Raw genomic sequence first — 15,758 nt, 5'->3', positions numbered from 1 at the left:
AGCGCAGCACCCCGCGCGTGAGCAGATGTGCTCCCGCAGCCCGAACCCGGGCCACCGGGCCACCACGCTGCAGGCAGGAGTACAGGCAGAAACGGGCACGGTCCCTGCTGCCAGATGAGCTCCCGCCTCGCTCCGAGCCCAGGGAAGCGGGGAGACAGCACGATCAAACACGCGCTTGCTGCGGTTCCGCAGCGCCCGCCCCACGGACCCACTCCCCTCCGGACGCGGCGCGGCTGTCTGGGAGCCGGGAGTGCCGGAGCCCCGGCAGAGGAGGGTAGCCGGGCTGAGCATGGCAGGGCATGAACCCGTTCGCGTGGCAGAGAGACTTTCTCAGAACTGGAAACAATTCCGCGTGACAAACCCTGGTTACACCTGGAGCCCACCAGGTTTCCCCACGGCGCCCGCCCCAGCCCCCCCCCCCCCCCCCCGCCCCGAGAGCCGGCTGCGGTCGGGGTCCCATCCCGTTTGGGAATCGCAGGTTTTCATGTTTTCGCCCTGTTTTGTTTTTTTTTTTTTAAGGTTAAAAAAGATCAGCATTTTGGAAAAATCCAACACATGTTAATCCCGTGACCTGCGCAGTTACTGTCAATAGAGGTGGGCTGGTGATCTTTAAAAGGAGATTTTCTCAGGGTGAAGGACAAACATGACATTAGAGTCATCAAACTCCCGATCTGACAAGGACATATAAATTGTAAATGGTCGGGGGCGCTGAGATCAGCTTGTCTTTTTTCCGGCCGCTTTTCCGCGGGGAAGCGATGTGCTGGCCACCATCTGCATCTCGTGCCACGTGCCGGCGGTGGGGACGGGCACCAATGGCAGCGCTGCTGCGGCTTCCTCCTGCCCCCGGCCCCCTCGGGGAGACGGCTGAGAGAAAAAGCCAAAGCAAGTGGGAAAAAAGAATAGCCACGACTAAGAGCATGAGCCCCCCGCCAGCGCGGGGGCATCAGAGGTTGGGCAAAGTCCTGCACCGCTCTGAATCCGTGGGAGCCTCCTTGGATTTATCCCACCTAAGCATGAGCACAACCGAGATGATTTTAGTCCGCGAACTGTGATTAAAAATGAGAGTGAAATGAGTGCGCTCGCAGAGCCGGCGCGTTTGTGCAGATGAAGAACGCACTTTCCCTCTGCTCCAGCGAGGAGCCGCTGCCCGGCGGGCGGGACATCCTCCGCACGACCGGCAGAAACTGGGTAAAAACGTTGTTTTTATGGGAAACCATCGCACGTGCCATTTTCAGGGGTGAGGGGTGTTCCGAAGCGTTGCTGTAAGAGCTTTGATGATGGGCTCTGGTTGTCGGAATGCTCTCCCAGCCCCGCGTCCTCGGCCCGCGAACACAACCGAGAGCGCCAGGCGACGCTCGCGGGCCACAGAATGGCTGGAGGGTGGGTGACATGCGAAGGGCAAACCCCCCGTTTTTCCCCCGGCGGGTGATCAATGTGCCCAGCAAAGCCAGTGACGCCCCGGGCTCCTGAGAAGGGAAAGCTGATGAAGTCGACTTTCTAACGTTAAGAGGCTTTGAGATGAACTCTGCGTCTTCTTTCTATGCCTCAGTTTCCCCATCTATAAAATCAGTGCATTTATCGATCTTTGCAGTTCTCAGGGATTTGCTCTGCAGAGGGTCTGGATAAGATAACCACAGGCGATTCCCTAAGGAGAGGAAAAGGTCCTGTTACTTTTGCAGCCAGTCCGTTCGCGTGCTTGCTTAGACACGCGTCCGGTGGCATTCGACTAAGAACATTTCCATTCACCTTTTAAGAGTTTGTTTTCAGAGTTACGCAGTTGGAACATTTTGGGTGTTGGCGGTATCCCTGATCAGGCGGCTTTGCTGGCCACGCCAAGCAGCCCCGGTACCCGCTGTGGCTCTCGCTGGGTTTGATTTACCTACGCGGTGCCGGGGGCCACCGCGGAGTGGCGAGGGCAACGGGCAGGGCTCGGGCCCCGGGGGCGAAGCGCATCGCTGCCGGGGGGCTGCCGCCAGCCCAGCCTGGCCGCCGCGGGCACGGTGCCGGCTTTGCCGCACGGTAGCTGGGCAACAACCGCAGCACACACAGTACCGGAGTGCCGCCCCGGCTCCCGTCGCACCGCCGGGGATGCCCCGAAAGGGCGATGGGCCGGGGGGTGCAGCCCCTGGCCGGTGTCCTCTTTTCGTGGAGCAACCAGAAAAATCCTATCCCGGCAGCGCGAACCCAGCGAGGTGTGGGGAGGGGCGGATGGGGGCTCCCAGCACGGCCAGCAGCCCGCCAAACGTCTTCATCTGCCGTGTAAATGCAATAAAAGGAGACGCGCGTAAGATTACAGAATTTATAGCCTCGAAAGGAACAAAACCCTATAAAGTGTCACTTCTATATAAAAGTGTTGCCGCCGTCTTCAACATACGTAACCTTCCCCACAAAGAAGCAGCTATAGCATATATGAGGCTTATAAACCTCCCATATACATATATATTTTTTATATATATGTATTTTGTAATGAATTACATCAAAGGACATTACGGTCTACGTTTTACCAGACCTGGCACCTTATCAATGCTCTTCACATTTAATTAGTAGACATTTCTCCTCCGTGAGCGTATTTACTTGAATTCCTCGTTCCTACGGCAACCCAGCCGGCACCGCCGCCGCCCGAACAGGCTAGACCGACCGAAAAAAGGAAGGGAGATGAACGAGCGAGCTCAGTATTAAGACTGTACCGCAAAGGCTGAGCTGGGCCGGAGCAGCATTACAAAGCAGGCTCAGATAAGACTCTTATTTCAAGGAGCCTATTTATAGCCGTGCAGATTTGTGTTTATTCGGGGGTACCTATAGTATACAGGCTGGGAGAGACGACTCATGGAGCGCTAAGGTCTCCGTAACTGCCTATCGACTCAAGGAAAGGGGTGAATTATTTTTTTTTTTTTATAATTACAATCCATTTTCATTTTTAAATACCTGCCAAGGGGATAGCTAAACAATGTCCAAACCCTTTCTGTTTACAGATGCTCTCCTCGCTGATGCAGTTGGAGTTTTAAAGCACGCAAAATATCTAAATTATCTAATGGCGTTGCAGCTGCTCAGAACAGAAGATATTCTTTAAAAGAAGACACGCACATTGCCACTTTTATTTACATTCTTATTTAAGATTTCCTTACCCAGCGTGAAAGATGTTTAAATGTGACTTGAGACAAATATCCAACAATTCTTCTCTTTTTATTTATAAATGTCCCTCTTTTTAGATCGATAAAGGAAAATGCAAAATAAATTAAACAAAGAGGAAAGGGCCGCTTATAAGTTATAGAGAAGCATCTCATTTAAACACATTTTAAATGTTTAAATTTAGGGATTCTGATCCTTTTCAAGGAAAAAAATACAGCCTGAATACTCTCACGCCTTCTATTTCCACCCCAGTTGGCACAATCTGGCTCCGGAGCAGACCGCTGCGGTAAAACGTACCTACAAAGTGTTAAATAAAATTATTAGCGCGGCACCAAACAATCCAAAGCATCGATTTTGACACATCTTCAAAATTTATTATGGACTTTGGAGGTTGAAATTGTTTGCATAAAGGTATAGATGTTTGTGTAGGGGAATGTTGAAGGCGTTCTGAGGCTCTCCGCTGGGGTGGATGCTGTGGGGGCGCCCCTCGGTGCCGCGGCGGCGGAGGGGAGCGGGACGGCGCGGCGTGCGCGGTGTGCGTGGCGGCGAGCTTTGTGGTCAGGCTCAGTCAGGAAAATATTTGGGTGCCAATCGTCCCTTTTGGCGACGTCGGAGCCAGGCTTTCGCTGGGCTTGAACCTCATCTGCCGTCCCGGAGCGGTGCCCTCCTCGTGCCGGGGCACGGGTGCCACGCCGCTCCCCTTGTGGGAGGTGACTGCCGGGAGTTGTCCTCTTAACGCCATGAGTTTAGAGCCCCAAAATTGCCACTTTTACAGAAATACCTCGTCAGCCAACACAAACACCTCCAGAAGCCTTTTCACCGCCTTTGGCTTGCAAAGAGAGGGGAGAGGGAGACGGCAAATTTTAACGCCTTATTGCCCCCTTCCCGAGCTTTAGTTTCCCCGCGCATCTTCGGCATCACGTGAATTAATTAATCTCAGCAGGCAAAGAGCGGGGCACCTTCCGGCGCGGCGCGTGCCCTGGACCCCGCGATCCGGGCTGTGCTCCCGCGCTTGTCGGGAGTGCCTTTTAATACCAGGGAACACAACCACCTAAATGCCATTCCCTGGTTTTATGAAAAAGCAATATAGGAGAGTAAATAGGGCAAATACCAACAAGGAAGGACGCGCGAGTCGAATCGAACAATAAATTCAAATAACATCGCTAAATCGAAGAGCAGAGGCAGTGCCTGAAAGCCCCTTTCTCCCCGTGACTTTTCCGGAGAGCCGAGCGCCGAGCACATGTAAGAATCACCTATTCTCCTTTCCCATTAACAACAACAATCAAGGATGGATTAAACCTCTTCAAATAATTCTCCAAGTAGAGATAAAGCATAAAAGAGAGAGAGAGAGAGAGAGAGAGGAAAAAAAATCCAGCGTATTCTTTCGCCACTGGTAATAAGCTTACGCCTGGAATAGACTTGTTAAATAATTAGAGTTAAATTACCCCCTCTCCTACCACTGCCTTTCTCAGCTTTTCCTTTCTGAGTCGCGGTTTAACGGGGAGGAATCGGCGCAGAAGCCCCCGGCAGAGGCCGGGGTGGGACACCCCCGGCTCAAGGCAGGTTTGTGCCCCGTTTTGACGCTGGTTGTGAAGCGCGGCCATCGAGGGGCCCCGGGGAGCGGGAGCAGCCCCAGCCCCGCTCCCAGCGCCCGCCCGGCCCCGGCCCCACGCACACGCGTGTGCGCGCACACACTCACGCACACGCACACGCGTGCAGACCGGCACGCACCCCCCCCGCCCCACAGCCCGCCGGAGCCCCAGCCCGGCTCCCCGCTCTTAAACAGAAGGCGCAAAAAAAAAAAAAAGGAATTGAGATTTGCAGATCTGATAATGAGCCAGTTAATGACATAAATGATACCTCAAGAACCTCACTAAACCATCCAGGTCCTACAATTTAATCTGTAATAAATACTCCTGCATCATTGCGAGATGGCTGCTCATAATGGCAAATGAAATATGCTGGTATGATAGGTACAATAAATCTGGATTTTCCTATGGTTCCCTCAGGCTAGAACAATATGTAACCAGAGTGCGCACTGTCAGGATGAGCAGATCTCAAAGCCATCATAAAATCTAAATGGGGACTAATTAGGAGGCCCTTCCCTTCTAGAGTTACTATTTCTATTGACATTTTCCATGCATGAGCCCCTCCATAACATCATAAGTCACCAAGATAAGAACTCCCTAGATTATAGGGAAAAAGCTTTAATGGAGAAGTTGAACTCAAAGGCGATGCATAAATTTTCCTTCTGATACCCCGGGAAGTCTGTGTTCAGTACTTTCTTTACAAACTTTCCTCCCCGGTGCCGGGTCCCGCTCCGTCCGGCCCCGGCCCCACTCCCAGCCCGGCCGGGGGACGGGCGCCCGGGGGTGCGTCGCGGGGGGACGTGCTGCCTGCGGGACCCCCGAGCGCCCCGAGCCCGGCTCCTGGGAGGGCGTCCCCCCCTCCGCACCCCGCTGCCTGCTGCAGGCGGTGGGGACGGTGAGCCGGCGGGGCCGGGGGCAGCCCTGCAGGCGCCGGTGGGGTCCATGGGTGGCCCCGTAGCCCCGAGGGACGAGGGCGGTTGGCGTGGGGGGAGCGCTGGCCCTGCCGCGGCTGAGGGGCTAAATGCCCGGGGTGGAAGGGGGCTGGGCCGTGGTGCGCGATGGTCTGCAGGGGCCGTGCCGGGACAGCATGGCCCTGGGGCAACCCCGCACCCCTGAGGGCGCCGACCAGCGCAAGAGCATCATCGCTGCCCCCACGGGCGCATGGGCGCCCTCCTCGTGCCCCTTCGGTCGCCCCACAGAGGCTTCGGGGAGCAAGGCGGGTGTCCGCGGAGCCGTCCGGGCATCCCCCAGGAGGGCAGGGGTGTCCTGCTGGTGACCCAGCGGTGTCTCCCTCTGCCCCGGCACCAGCACGGGGGTACCGCGCGCGGTGGGTGCTCCGGGGCCGGCAGCCCGCGGGGCGGGCGGTGCAGATGAACGGGCTGCAGTCCCCGCGCCGTCCCCGCTCGCCACGTGCGTAGCCACACTCCCGCTACCTACGCGGGGACCTGCAAGCACCTGGGCTCCTCCTCAACCGAGCACGGAAAGCAAGATTTATTGGCTGTTTACCGCAGACTTTACATTCAATTTTCCCTCGTCACGCTCGCCCAAAGTAATTGCCCCTGTGCGTGCGTGCACATCCCCCTTTGCTGGCAGCGCGGGCGCCGAGCCTGGTGAATCGCCTCAGGCCCAGCCCCCAGCCGCGGGATTTGGGAATCGCCCCGCTGCTACGGCGCCGCAGGTTGTCCCTGACCCCTCTCAATGATGCAAACGGGGTCCCCGTACGGCGCTGCCGCTGCGGGGCTCTGCCAGGAACATGGTGCGGGGCAGCCCCGGGGTCCTCCTGGCTGGACAGCCGCCTCCACCCCACGTCCTGCCCCACGTCCTGCCCCACGTCCTGACCCCACGTCCTGTCCCACATCCTGCTCCACATCCTGCCCCGCCGCCCCGAGCGTGGCACAAACCTCAAACACCTTCACCAGTGCTCTGCTGAAATACCGACAGCTTGGCCACAGCAGCCAGATGGATTCCGGGCTTCCTTTTTTGTGACAACCCCATGTCCTCACCCGGCAGACAGAGCCAAGGGGGCCCCAGCCCCCAGCGGGGGCCATCGAGCGCACCCCGACCCGACCTGCCCTTGGGAACACCAACACAGTCCCTCCTCTTCCTTCTGCTTCAAGATTGAAGCTACATCTCATGGTCTGCTGGCTGTTTGCCGTCCTGTTTGAAAGATGGTGCCATGCCGTGCCCTCCCGAGCCATGCCAAGCCATGCCGTGCCATGCTGTGCTGTGCCCTCCTGAGCCGGACCAAGCCATGCCGGGCCATACCGTGCTGTGCCATGCCGTGCCATGCAGTGCCGTGCCATGCCAAGCTGTGCCAGGCAATGCCATACCATACCATGCCGTGCCATGCCGTGCCATGCCGTGCCGTGCTGTGCCATTCAATGCCATACCGTGCCATACTGCGCCATGCCAGTCCTGCCAGGCGGGCATGGCACCCACACCCCACGAATTGTCTGCAAAACCCCGACATTACCCATGTCCGTGACACCTCAGCAGCTTCCCGGGTGTTCTGTCATGAAGTACATTATTTTGTACGACACGTGCACACCCATTTGCATAGAAAAAATTAAAGTGGCCGCGCTGAGCCCAGCTCAGGGGTGTCGGGTTATTTGGCGCCAGCCTCTCTGAATCAGCCGTATGGCACGTGTTAAAATTTTGTAATATTTTTCAAAGGGTCAGTTTTAGAGATCTTCTTGGACTTTGTAGGCTTGTGACTCTTTATCAGTCAGGTTTTTAGTCTCTTTTTTCTTTCCTTAAATTTTTAAAAAGGGGGTTTGTTGCTGCTGTTACTGTTTTTGAATGGGAATTCCAATTCTCATCAGATGACGTGCCCATAGCAGCGGGAGCGGGACACAATCGTCAGCATCCGTACCTTTATCGGGCATACAGCTGGGACAGATTCCTTAAAAAAACCACAGCTCCAGATCTGGGTGCTGAGCAGCTCCGACCTCCTGGGAGGGTGCGGGGGGGAGGTGCGGTGGGAGCCCTCGGCACAGCCCGGCCACCGGCCCCAGCGGCCTCCCGGGGGGTTGGGATTGGGGTGTCACCTTCTGCCTGGCCACCGGCTGTATTCGTAAGATGGCGCATTTTTGGTACGTGGGAACCAGCGCTGTGATTTTCTTTCCAAGGTTGTCCATTTCTGCAAGTTGGGGAGAAAGCCAGGAGAATGTGATGTGCGCCAAGCACATCATCAATGGCTTATTCTTTTTTAGTCTTAAAAAAAAAAAAAAACATTAAAAATAATTTTTATGAGCTTTTACAAATATTTTCCCCCTTGCAGACATAAACCAATAGGAAAATACACTGAGAAAAAACTGTAGCAAGGTAACTTGCATTGTATAGAATACATAATGGCTCCTACCTTTGATGACATTTATCTTTACTCATGAGGGAAGACCTAATAACATGAATTATCAGGTCCCTCCTCACTCATGAAGAATAATGCCATAAAGGACCCACGCCATCAGCCATCGGAGGTGTGCGGTATTAATCCTCCCATTGTCAGAGCCGGCGGAGCGCTCGCCTTTTCATTGTTTTCGTGCTACGAGGCAAGCCTGCACGCAGCGGCCGAGAAATGCAGTTCTGCAGGAGTTCCGACCCGATGGAAATGCCGGAGTTTTCACACGTGATTATCTTTGATCTTCAAATGCACATTATATTTTTGAAAATTACTGACATAGGTAAACAAGCATTTTCTCAAAAACAGCATTCCTGAAGGATGAGTCTCAATGCCCTTTCCTCAACTTTGTGTTTACACAGAGTTATACAGGGGAAATGAGCCTTCAGAGAATTATTAGAGGGCAAACGAGAAGCAGCCAAGTTTATGAAAAAATAGCACAAAAATGACTGAGAGGATAGAGATCTATATCCTAAGTCAACTCCAGTTCCATTTCATTTTTTTTTTTTTTTTTTTTGAAGGAAAAGCACTGGCAGGTGCGATTTGCTCTGGGTTTGCAGCGGGGTGTCACGGGGGGGAGCGGCTCCTCCGCTCCCCACAAGCACCCGCGAGGTGCCCGTGCTGCTCGGTGCGGGGCCGGGGGGTCCCCGCGGCGCCCCCCACCGCGGCGCCTTGCCCAGCAATTTAGCTGCCCTCTTCCCCTTCTACCCCATCAGCCATGTGGCAATCTATAGGTTCCCGTCGTCTATAGGTTCACATAAGAAACGTGGGCACTGCTGGCACTCACCCCACGGGCGCTGCCGGCGGCGGCAGTTCGGCCGAGCCCCGGCAGGGTCCGCAGCGAGCCCACGGCCCCGGCCCACGTGGAGCACCGCGGCACCCCGGTGCCTTAGCACCCCGCGAGAGACCCGGCCATGAACGCTGCCGTTCTGGCTCGTGCTTCTCATGCGAGGATTTCGAGGAGAGCCTCTGAGAGCTTCGGTCGTGACCGCAGACGGGATCGCTGTGGCAGAGCTGTTTTTCCAAAGTTATGCTCAGATACTTTGCAGTGACAGTGTATAAATATCAAAGACAAACACCCACTGGCTTTCCACTGAAAGGATGGGAATTCAGGGAAATGGAAAATAAATATATTTAGGATTTAATGCAACACAAATTCTTGGTCAAATAGCTGTTGGGTTTAAATGAATCTGGAAACTGTTCACTTGAAAAACCACGGACGAGGAGCAACACTTTGTTCTCACACATTCAGCAGAACCCCGGTATCGCAGCGGGGCGGCGCGGGCCTTTTGTCTGAACTATTTCAGTCATGGGCTCAAATTGTTCAGCCTGGAGAAGAGAAGGCTCCGGGGAGACCTCAGAGCCCCTTCCAGTGCCTAAAGGGGCTCCAGGAGAGCTGGGGGGGGGACTCTGGGTCAGGGAGGGGAGCGATGGGATGAGGGGGAATGGTTTTACCCTGAAAGAGGGGAGATTGAGATGAGATATTGGGAAGAAATTCTCTCCCGTGCGGGCGGTGAGCCCCTGGCGCAGGGTGCCCCGAGGAGCTGTGGCTGCCCCATCCCTGGAGGTGTTCAAGGCCGGGTTGGACGGGGCTGGGAGCGACCTGGGCTGGGGGGAGGTGGCCCTGCCCGGGGCAGGGGGTGGCACTGGGTGGTCTTCAAGGTCCCTCCCAACCCAACCCCTTCTGTGACTGGATGAACTGAGGATGGGTGGGTTTGTTCCCCGGAGAGAAGTAACTCCAAACCCAGCAAAATACCCTGATAACAGCAGCTACGCTAAAATGCTGCTGAGGCCTCTCGTTGTTCCTGCTGAGCACACGTGGTGCTCACGGAGAAGCCCCGGCGATGCCCGAGGGTGGCTGCCGAAGTCCCCCAGTGCGTCCCCCCGGCTTGTCCTGCGCTGCCAGGAGATACCCTCTCCCCCCGCCGGAATCCCAGCCGGGCATTGCTAAGGAAGAATGATTTATCAACAGATATAAATCAAAATGACTGTTTAGCAGCGCTGATTAGCTCGGAATGAGTACTTCTGGAAACACAACCGCATCTAAACATGACACATCTGTCTCCACTACCGCGGCATGGCATATCTCATTTAGTCACTGCTCCCATTTCTCTCTGCCCTTTAGTCCCTCCGAACGTTTAGAAAGCGGGAAGAAAAGAATTTTATCTCGTATTAAGGATAATCCTATTTCATATGCAACAAACCTGTAATCCGGCCGGTGTCGCTGGGGATGACTCCGCGCGTTCCTGTGGGCGCGGGCAATACACCACGGCGGTGCCCAAGGCACGGCGAAGCCGGCGCGTGCCACGGTGGGCGCGGGGGCACCGCCAGCCTTTGGGGCTTTACCGCCAGAGCCCCGGCGTCCTTCTCCAGCCTTCCTGAAAGTAAATACATAAATGAACCAGTGGGGCCGTGGCAGTGAAAAAGAGGAAAGCGCGAATCCCGAAGGCGCGGAGCAAAACCAGAGAGACCGCTGCTTTCCAAACGTCACTGCTTTTGAGCGAACGCCGCCGAGCTGCCACCCGGCCCTCAGGTGTTCGGCTCCCGGTCGCTATCACCCCATAGCCTGGTGTTCCGCAGCGCCCCGGGCATCAGCCGCTCGATGCCGGAGCACCGGGATCCCTGGGCGCTTCGGGCGAGCGCCCGGGGCAGGAGCCCACCCCGGGGCACAGCGCAGGCGAGCGGGGGCTGCCCCGGGGGCGAGGGGCCGCCCCGGGCCCCGGTAATGGCCACACAATTGCAAACAAGCGGGGAAATCGGTGTTGCTTAGCAATTTGCTGCAGCGCGCGGGAGGACTGTGGCACAGGCAAAAGCTTTGTCAGGAGCTACAACATTATTATTATTACTATTTAAAGAGCATCCCGGATGCGCACGGCACTTTACAGACAAAAATAATTGGTGGTCCTTGCCCCCTGAAGCTGAAATAGCACAAACCCAGCCCCAGACAACAATGAGCACGGCTGCGGAAAGCCGGAGCGCGGCAGCAGCGGCGGCACTCGGCAAAGAGCACGGGCTGCGCCCATTACCCCACCCGCGCGGGCTCTTGGCCCGCACCGACTGCAGCCGCCGCGAGTGTCTTTCGCCGGTTTTCCCTCGGCGCCTGATGGCAAAGCCGGGAGACTGGCTCAGGCCCCGTTACACCCGTCTCTCGAGTGCTGACGATGGCATCCGGGGCGGGATGGGTCCGGGGGGCTGCGGCAGCGCGGGCAGTGCGGGCAGCGTGCGCAGTGCGGGCAGTACAGGCAGTGTGGGCAGTGCGGGCAGTGCGGGCAGTATGGGCAATGCGGGCAGCGTGTGCAGTGCAGGCAGTACAGGCAGTGCGGGCAGTGCGGGCAGTGTGTGCAGTGTGGGCAGTGCAGGCAGTGTGGGCAGTGCAGGCAGTGCGGGCAGTGAGTGCAGTGTGGGCAGTGCAGGCAGTGCGTGCAGTATGGGCAGTGCGGGCAGTGCGGGCAGTGCGGGCAGCACAGGCAGTACAGGCAGTACAGGCAGTACGGGCAGTGCGGGCAGCATGCGCAGTACAGGCAGTGCGTGCAGTGTGGGCAGTGCGTGCAGTGCGTGCAGTGCGGGCAGTACAGGCAGTACAGGCAGTGCGGGCAGTGTGGGCAGTCCAGGCAGTGCGGGCAGTGTGGGCAGTGCAGGCAGTGCGTGCAGTGCGGGCAGTACAGGCAGTACAGGCAGTGCGTGCAGTGTGCGCAGTGCAGGCAGTGCGGGCAGTGTGGGCAGTGCAGGCAGTGCGGGCAGTGCGGGCAGTGCGGGCAGTGTGGGCAGTGTGGGCAGTGCGGGCAGTGTGGGCAGTGCGGGCAGGGCGGGCAGGGCGAGGATGGCTGTGCACCCCACCACCGGCCCAGCCGGCAGCCCCTGCCCCAGACATTCACCTGACGACTCTTACTGGAGCGGTTGGCAAGTTTGGGAGCTTTCTGTGGGAATCATGGCGTATTCCCAAGGACTAATTAATGGCTCGTGCAATTTGGGATCAGAGCTGTGCAAGGACGTCCCTCCGCAGCCCCCCCAGGGCGTTGCTGGCCGTGCCGGCCCCTCTTTGCAGCAGATGGATTTTTTACATTCTCACATGGACTCGAATTATTTTAACAGTGGTTTAGTACTTATGGTACAAAAACGGTCTCGAACATTAATGTCACGCTGCACGTTTAGATACAGCCCGTCGGGGCGAAGCGGGCACCGCTCCCTCCGCGCCCCGTCGCTGGCCAGGAGGGACCCAGACCCCTCGGGCCTGCGGGATGTCGCTCGCTGCCCGCAGCGAGGGTTCCCGAGCATCCCTCAGCCCCCCAGCCCGCCCCAGGGCCCTGGTGAGGGGCACTAATGACATTACCCGCTCGGCGTCCCCAAGCCCGTCCCCCGTCGGGACGGCCGTGAGCGGAGGCCCCCAGGCTGCAAGACGGCTAAGGACACCGCAGCATCCTCCTCAAATCGTCCCCGTTCCGGCTTTGCAACTGTTTGGGCTGTGCAATTTGCATACTGGCACCTCTCCCCAGCGCCCGCTATCGCCCTACGGCAGTCTCGGTCGTAAATCACTCAGCTGCTCTGCGTAGCTCCAGCACTGGGACCCAAAAATATAACGCAAGCCTGATCCAGAGCACATCCAAGGCAGAAGAAAGCTTCCTACAGCTTTTAATGGGTTCTGGATCGGGTCCCAGGTCATTCTGGTGCTGTTTTGTGAAATTACGGAGATTTATGTCCAGTCACTTAATACCGGCCTGGAAAAAAAAAAAAAAAAAAAAAAAAGACCTGATTTTCTCAGCTCTGTGTTTGACGGCCGCTCTTCCCACCCAAAGATTTTAATTTTTTATCTTGTTCGTTTTTTTCCCCTTTGCACTGATACTTTTTTTCTAATTTGGTGATCTCAGCAAGGTGCTTGGGATGCGCTTGACAGAGCATAATATATCACCCGCCGAGAGATCCCAGGTTTTAAAAAGTTGGGAAATCACTGGTATAATTGGAGAGCGAGCCCCTGTCCGGGGAGGGGGAACTCCTCTGTGCCGCGGGGTGGTCCGGAGCCTTCGCCCCCGCGGCGTGGGTCCGGCCAGCGCCGGGCGCCGCGGGCGCCTGAGGAGGAGCCGACGAAGCGGGACTGCCCCGCCGCTCGGAGACGCTCTCTAACGGATTGTTTTAATACCAAAGTGACACCAAAGGGGGGTCAAGTAAATAAATATGCATGCCTCACCAGTTCAAAATAATAAAATTCCAATGTGTGCAAGCCTGCTTGTTGAACATATGTTTGCAGCACGGCTAAGCCATCTGGCTCAATGTCAAGCATTTACACCAACTGCAGTCTTACACTACCTGACAGCAGAAAAGCTTTATTCCCTCGGTGTTTGGGCACAAATGGAGAAATATTATTGAAATGATTATCTGCATCAAGACTCAGATTTGGTTTGACATTTAGCTGGCTCTGTTTAATCCAAAGGGTTGTCTGAATGAATAAAGAGAAGGGTTCCTCCAGAAGATGCTGCAAGCAGCCAGGGAAAGCCAAATGATTAATGAGACTGAAAGGCTGGGTGGACCCTGCCCACCTCCACCCAGACCTCCCTGCCAAGAACCGCGTAGGAAATTACTCTGAGGCTTTTGTAGCTTGTGGGCAGGGTGCTTGCAACCCGCAGGATGCTTGCGAGGAAGGGGCTCTATTTTTGGACCTTAAGAAAACAAAAGAAATCACTGCGTCGCTTCCAGGCGGTGAAGGAACACTCGCTGTCCTAATTAAAAGCAATCTCTTAAAAGTCGCGGGTCGTCGTCGCACCTGGGCTGGAGCGAGATGCGGCTTGGCCCCGCGTCCCTGTGCGCCGGGGGATGTGGGGGGCGGCGGGGCGGGGGGGCAGCGCCCCCCGGGCAGAGCTCCCACCGCCCGCGGGGCGGCCGTGGGGAGGGCGGCGCAACCCCAAAGAAGGTGGTCCCCTCCCTCCGCTTCGAGACCGCCTCCGTAACGCCCGCGTGAAGGGAAACAAAACCCCGAGGAAGTTTGGGGCGAGTGAGTAAGAAAAGAGTGGGAGCAGGATTTATTTGAAGTCACGGGGTTGCTGAAGGCGGGGTCTGACAAAGACAAATTTCCCTCCGAAATCAGACCTGCTATATGTTCAAATGGAATAGGATGGAACTGCGGGGCGCAAGGCTCTGATGGGCGTTATGGTCCAGAAAATCCTTCTCTTTGGGAGCACCAAAGCGCAACCTCCTTCCCTCTTCCCACAGGAGACCAGACCGCCCGCACTGGCTCCTTCCCTTTCTCTTCGTATCTCCACTTCTGATTGTTGATTTGGATTTAAAATTAAATTGGTGATTTGAGTTTAATAAGAATGTTAGACATGATTTCCTTCTCACTCTTACTTTTAATTAACTTTTTAATTGAGATTTAAATGAATTCTAATGAACAGAATTGGTAGCCTAATTGATTTGTTGCAGCAGCATAGTGAGGGAGCGGTGTGCCGGCAGCATTTTGATGTATTACTCCGTGATGTCAAACAGTTTACAGGTTAATTTTTTGGCAGAGGTTACTTAATGTCAGCAGAAAACAATAATTTACTTTTGATTTATTAGTAAACAGTCCCTCCTCGGTAGACGGTCCGGGACGTTGAAACAAACTCGTGTTTACGCGCAGCCGCCTTTGCCACCCGTTAGTGCCTCGTTAGGAACTCGTCCCGGGTGTCAGTAGCAGAAGGAGCAGGTTTTGCCCCCGCGGGACGGACCCCGTGTGCCGCCCCGCACCGCTCCTCCCACCACCCCAATGGCCAAAACCCTGTGCCCCCCCGCGGCTCGGCACGCGCTTTGCTCCTCAGCAAAGAACCCTTGCACGGTTTTCCTAAATAAATCCATAATAAATTTCTTTCCCGGAATAAATGAGAAAATGCGCTCTTTTACCGCACTACGAACACCGAGCGGATGAGGATGTCCGTTCCGAGAGGGCTGCCCGCGGGCTGTCGTTTCTGGCCGCCCAAAGTGCAGCTTGCGCCCGTCAGGCTGGGGGGAGCCCCGCTGCCCCGCTCCGGGGGAGAACCTCCCGCGCCTCATTCATTGCGAGCTCGCCGACCCTGCAGCTTCGAGAGCAATCGACTGCTAAGAAGGGCTAACTCGCTAAAACGTAAACTAATCTCGGTCTCTAGCAATTACAATAGAACCCATCTTCCCCCCGGCACGGTGCGGCTGTGGCTGGCGTGAGGGCAAGCTGGATCGGGCCCCCGCGCCACCCCCGGGCTGGGGACACCCTGCGCCCCTCAGACCGCCCCACGCACGCCCGGCGGAAAACGCCGGCGTTCGGCTCGGAGGCTTGGTCCTCTTCCCGTCCTGGGTGTAAATCAGAGCCCCGCGGCCCGCCGGGGTGTAAAGGCAAAGCTTCAGAGACGCGCCTGCAGTCGGCGGGTAAAGCAGGATGGATGGAGAAGGAGAACGGGGACGGTGCGGGGGAAGAGGATGAAAGAGAGAAATATTACCGGCAACCTCCAAAATGCCCTGAAATACAGGGCGCTTCCGCCAAGTTTAAAAGAATCAGGTTTAAAAGTTTTATGATTTTATGATTTGTAAGGAATTTACGTGAGGATAATATTCAAAGACCGGCACGGGGTGGGTTTTTTTTTTTTTTTTCAGAGCACCGAGCTCTCAGCTGGGAAGAGCGGCGCATGGCAAACTCCGACCCGTTC

At 56.1% G+C, this 15,758-nt stretch overlaps 1 protein-coding gene across 2 annotated transcripts in view; it reads left to right on the top strand.

Annotated features, from left to right (window-relative positions):
* GPD2 (glycerol-3-phosphate dehydrogenase 2) overlaps positions 1 to 15,758 on the top strand; it is a 150,370-nt gene that overhangs the window by 122,821 nt on the left and 11,791 nt on the right. Inside the window, exon 18 of one of the 2 annotated variants that reach the window (XM_082483469.1) lies at positions 2,973 to 3,134. The exons of the other annotated variant lie outside the window; for it this stretch is intronic. Within the exon in view, the coding sequence (XP_082339595.1) occupies position 2,973 (1 nt within the window). The 3' untranslated portion in view covers positions 2,974 to 3,134. Of the gene's footprint in view, positions 1 to 2,972; positions 3,135 to 15,758 lie in introns of those variants that run through there. 2 annotated transcript variants of the gene reach the window in all.

Source organism: Vanellus vanellus, assembly GCF_965231255.1.
Source record: "Vanellus vanellus genome assembly, chromosome: 5".
In the NCBI taxonomy this organism is placed as follows: domain Eukaryota; kingdom Metazoa; phylum Chordata; class Aves; order Charadriiformes; family Charadriidae; genus Vanellus; species Vanellus vanellus.
This window is presented reverse-complemented; position numbering and strand designations above follow the sequence as displayed.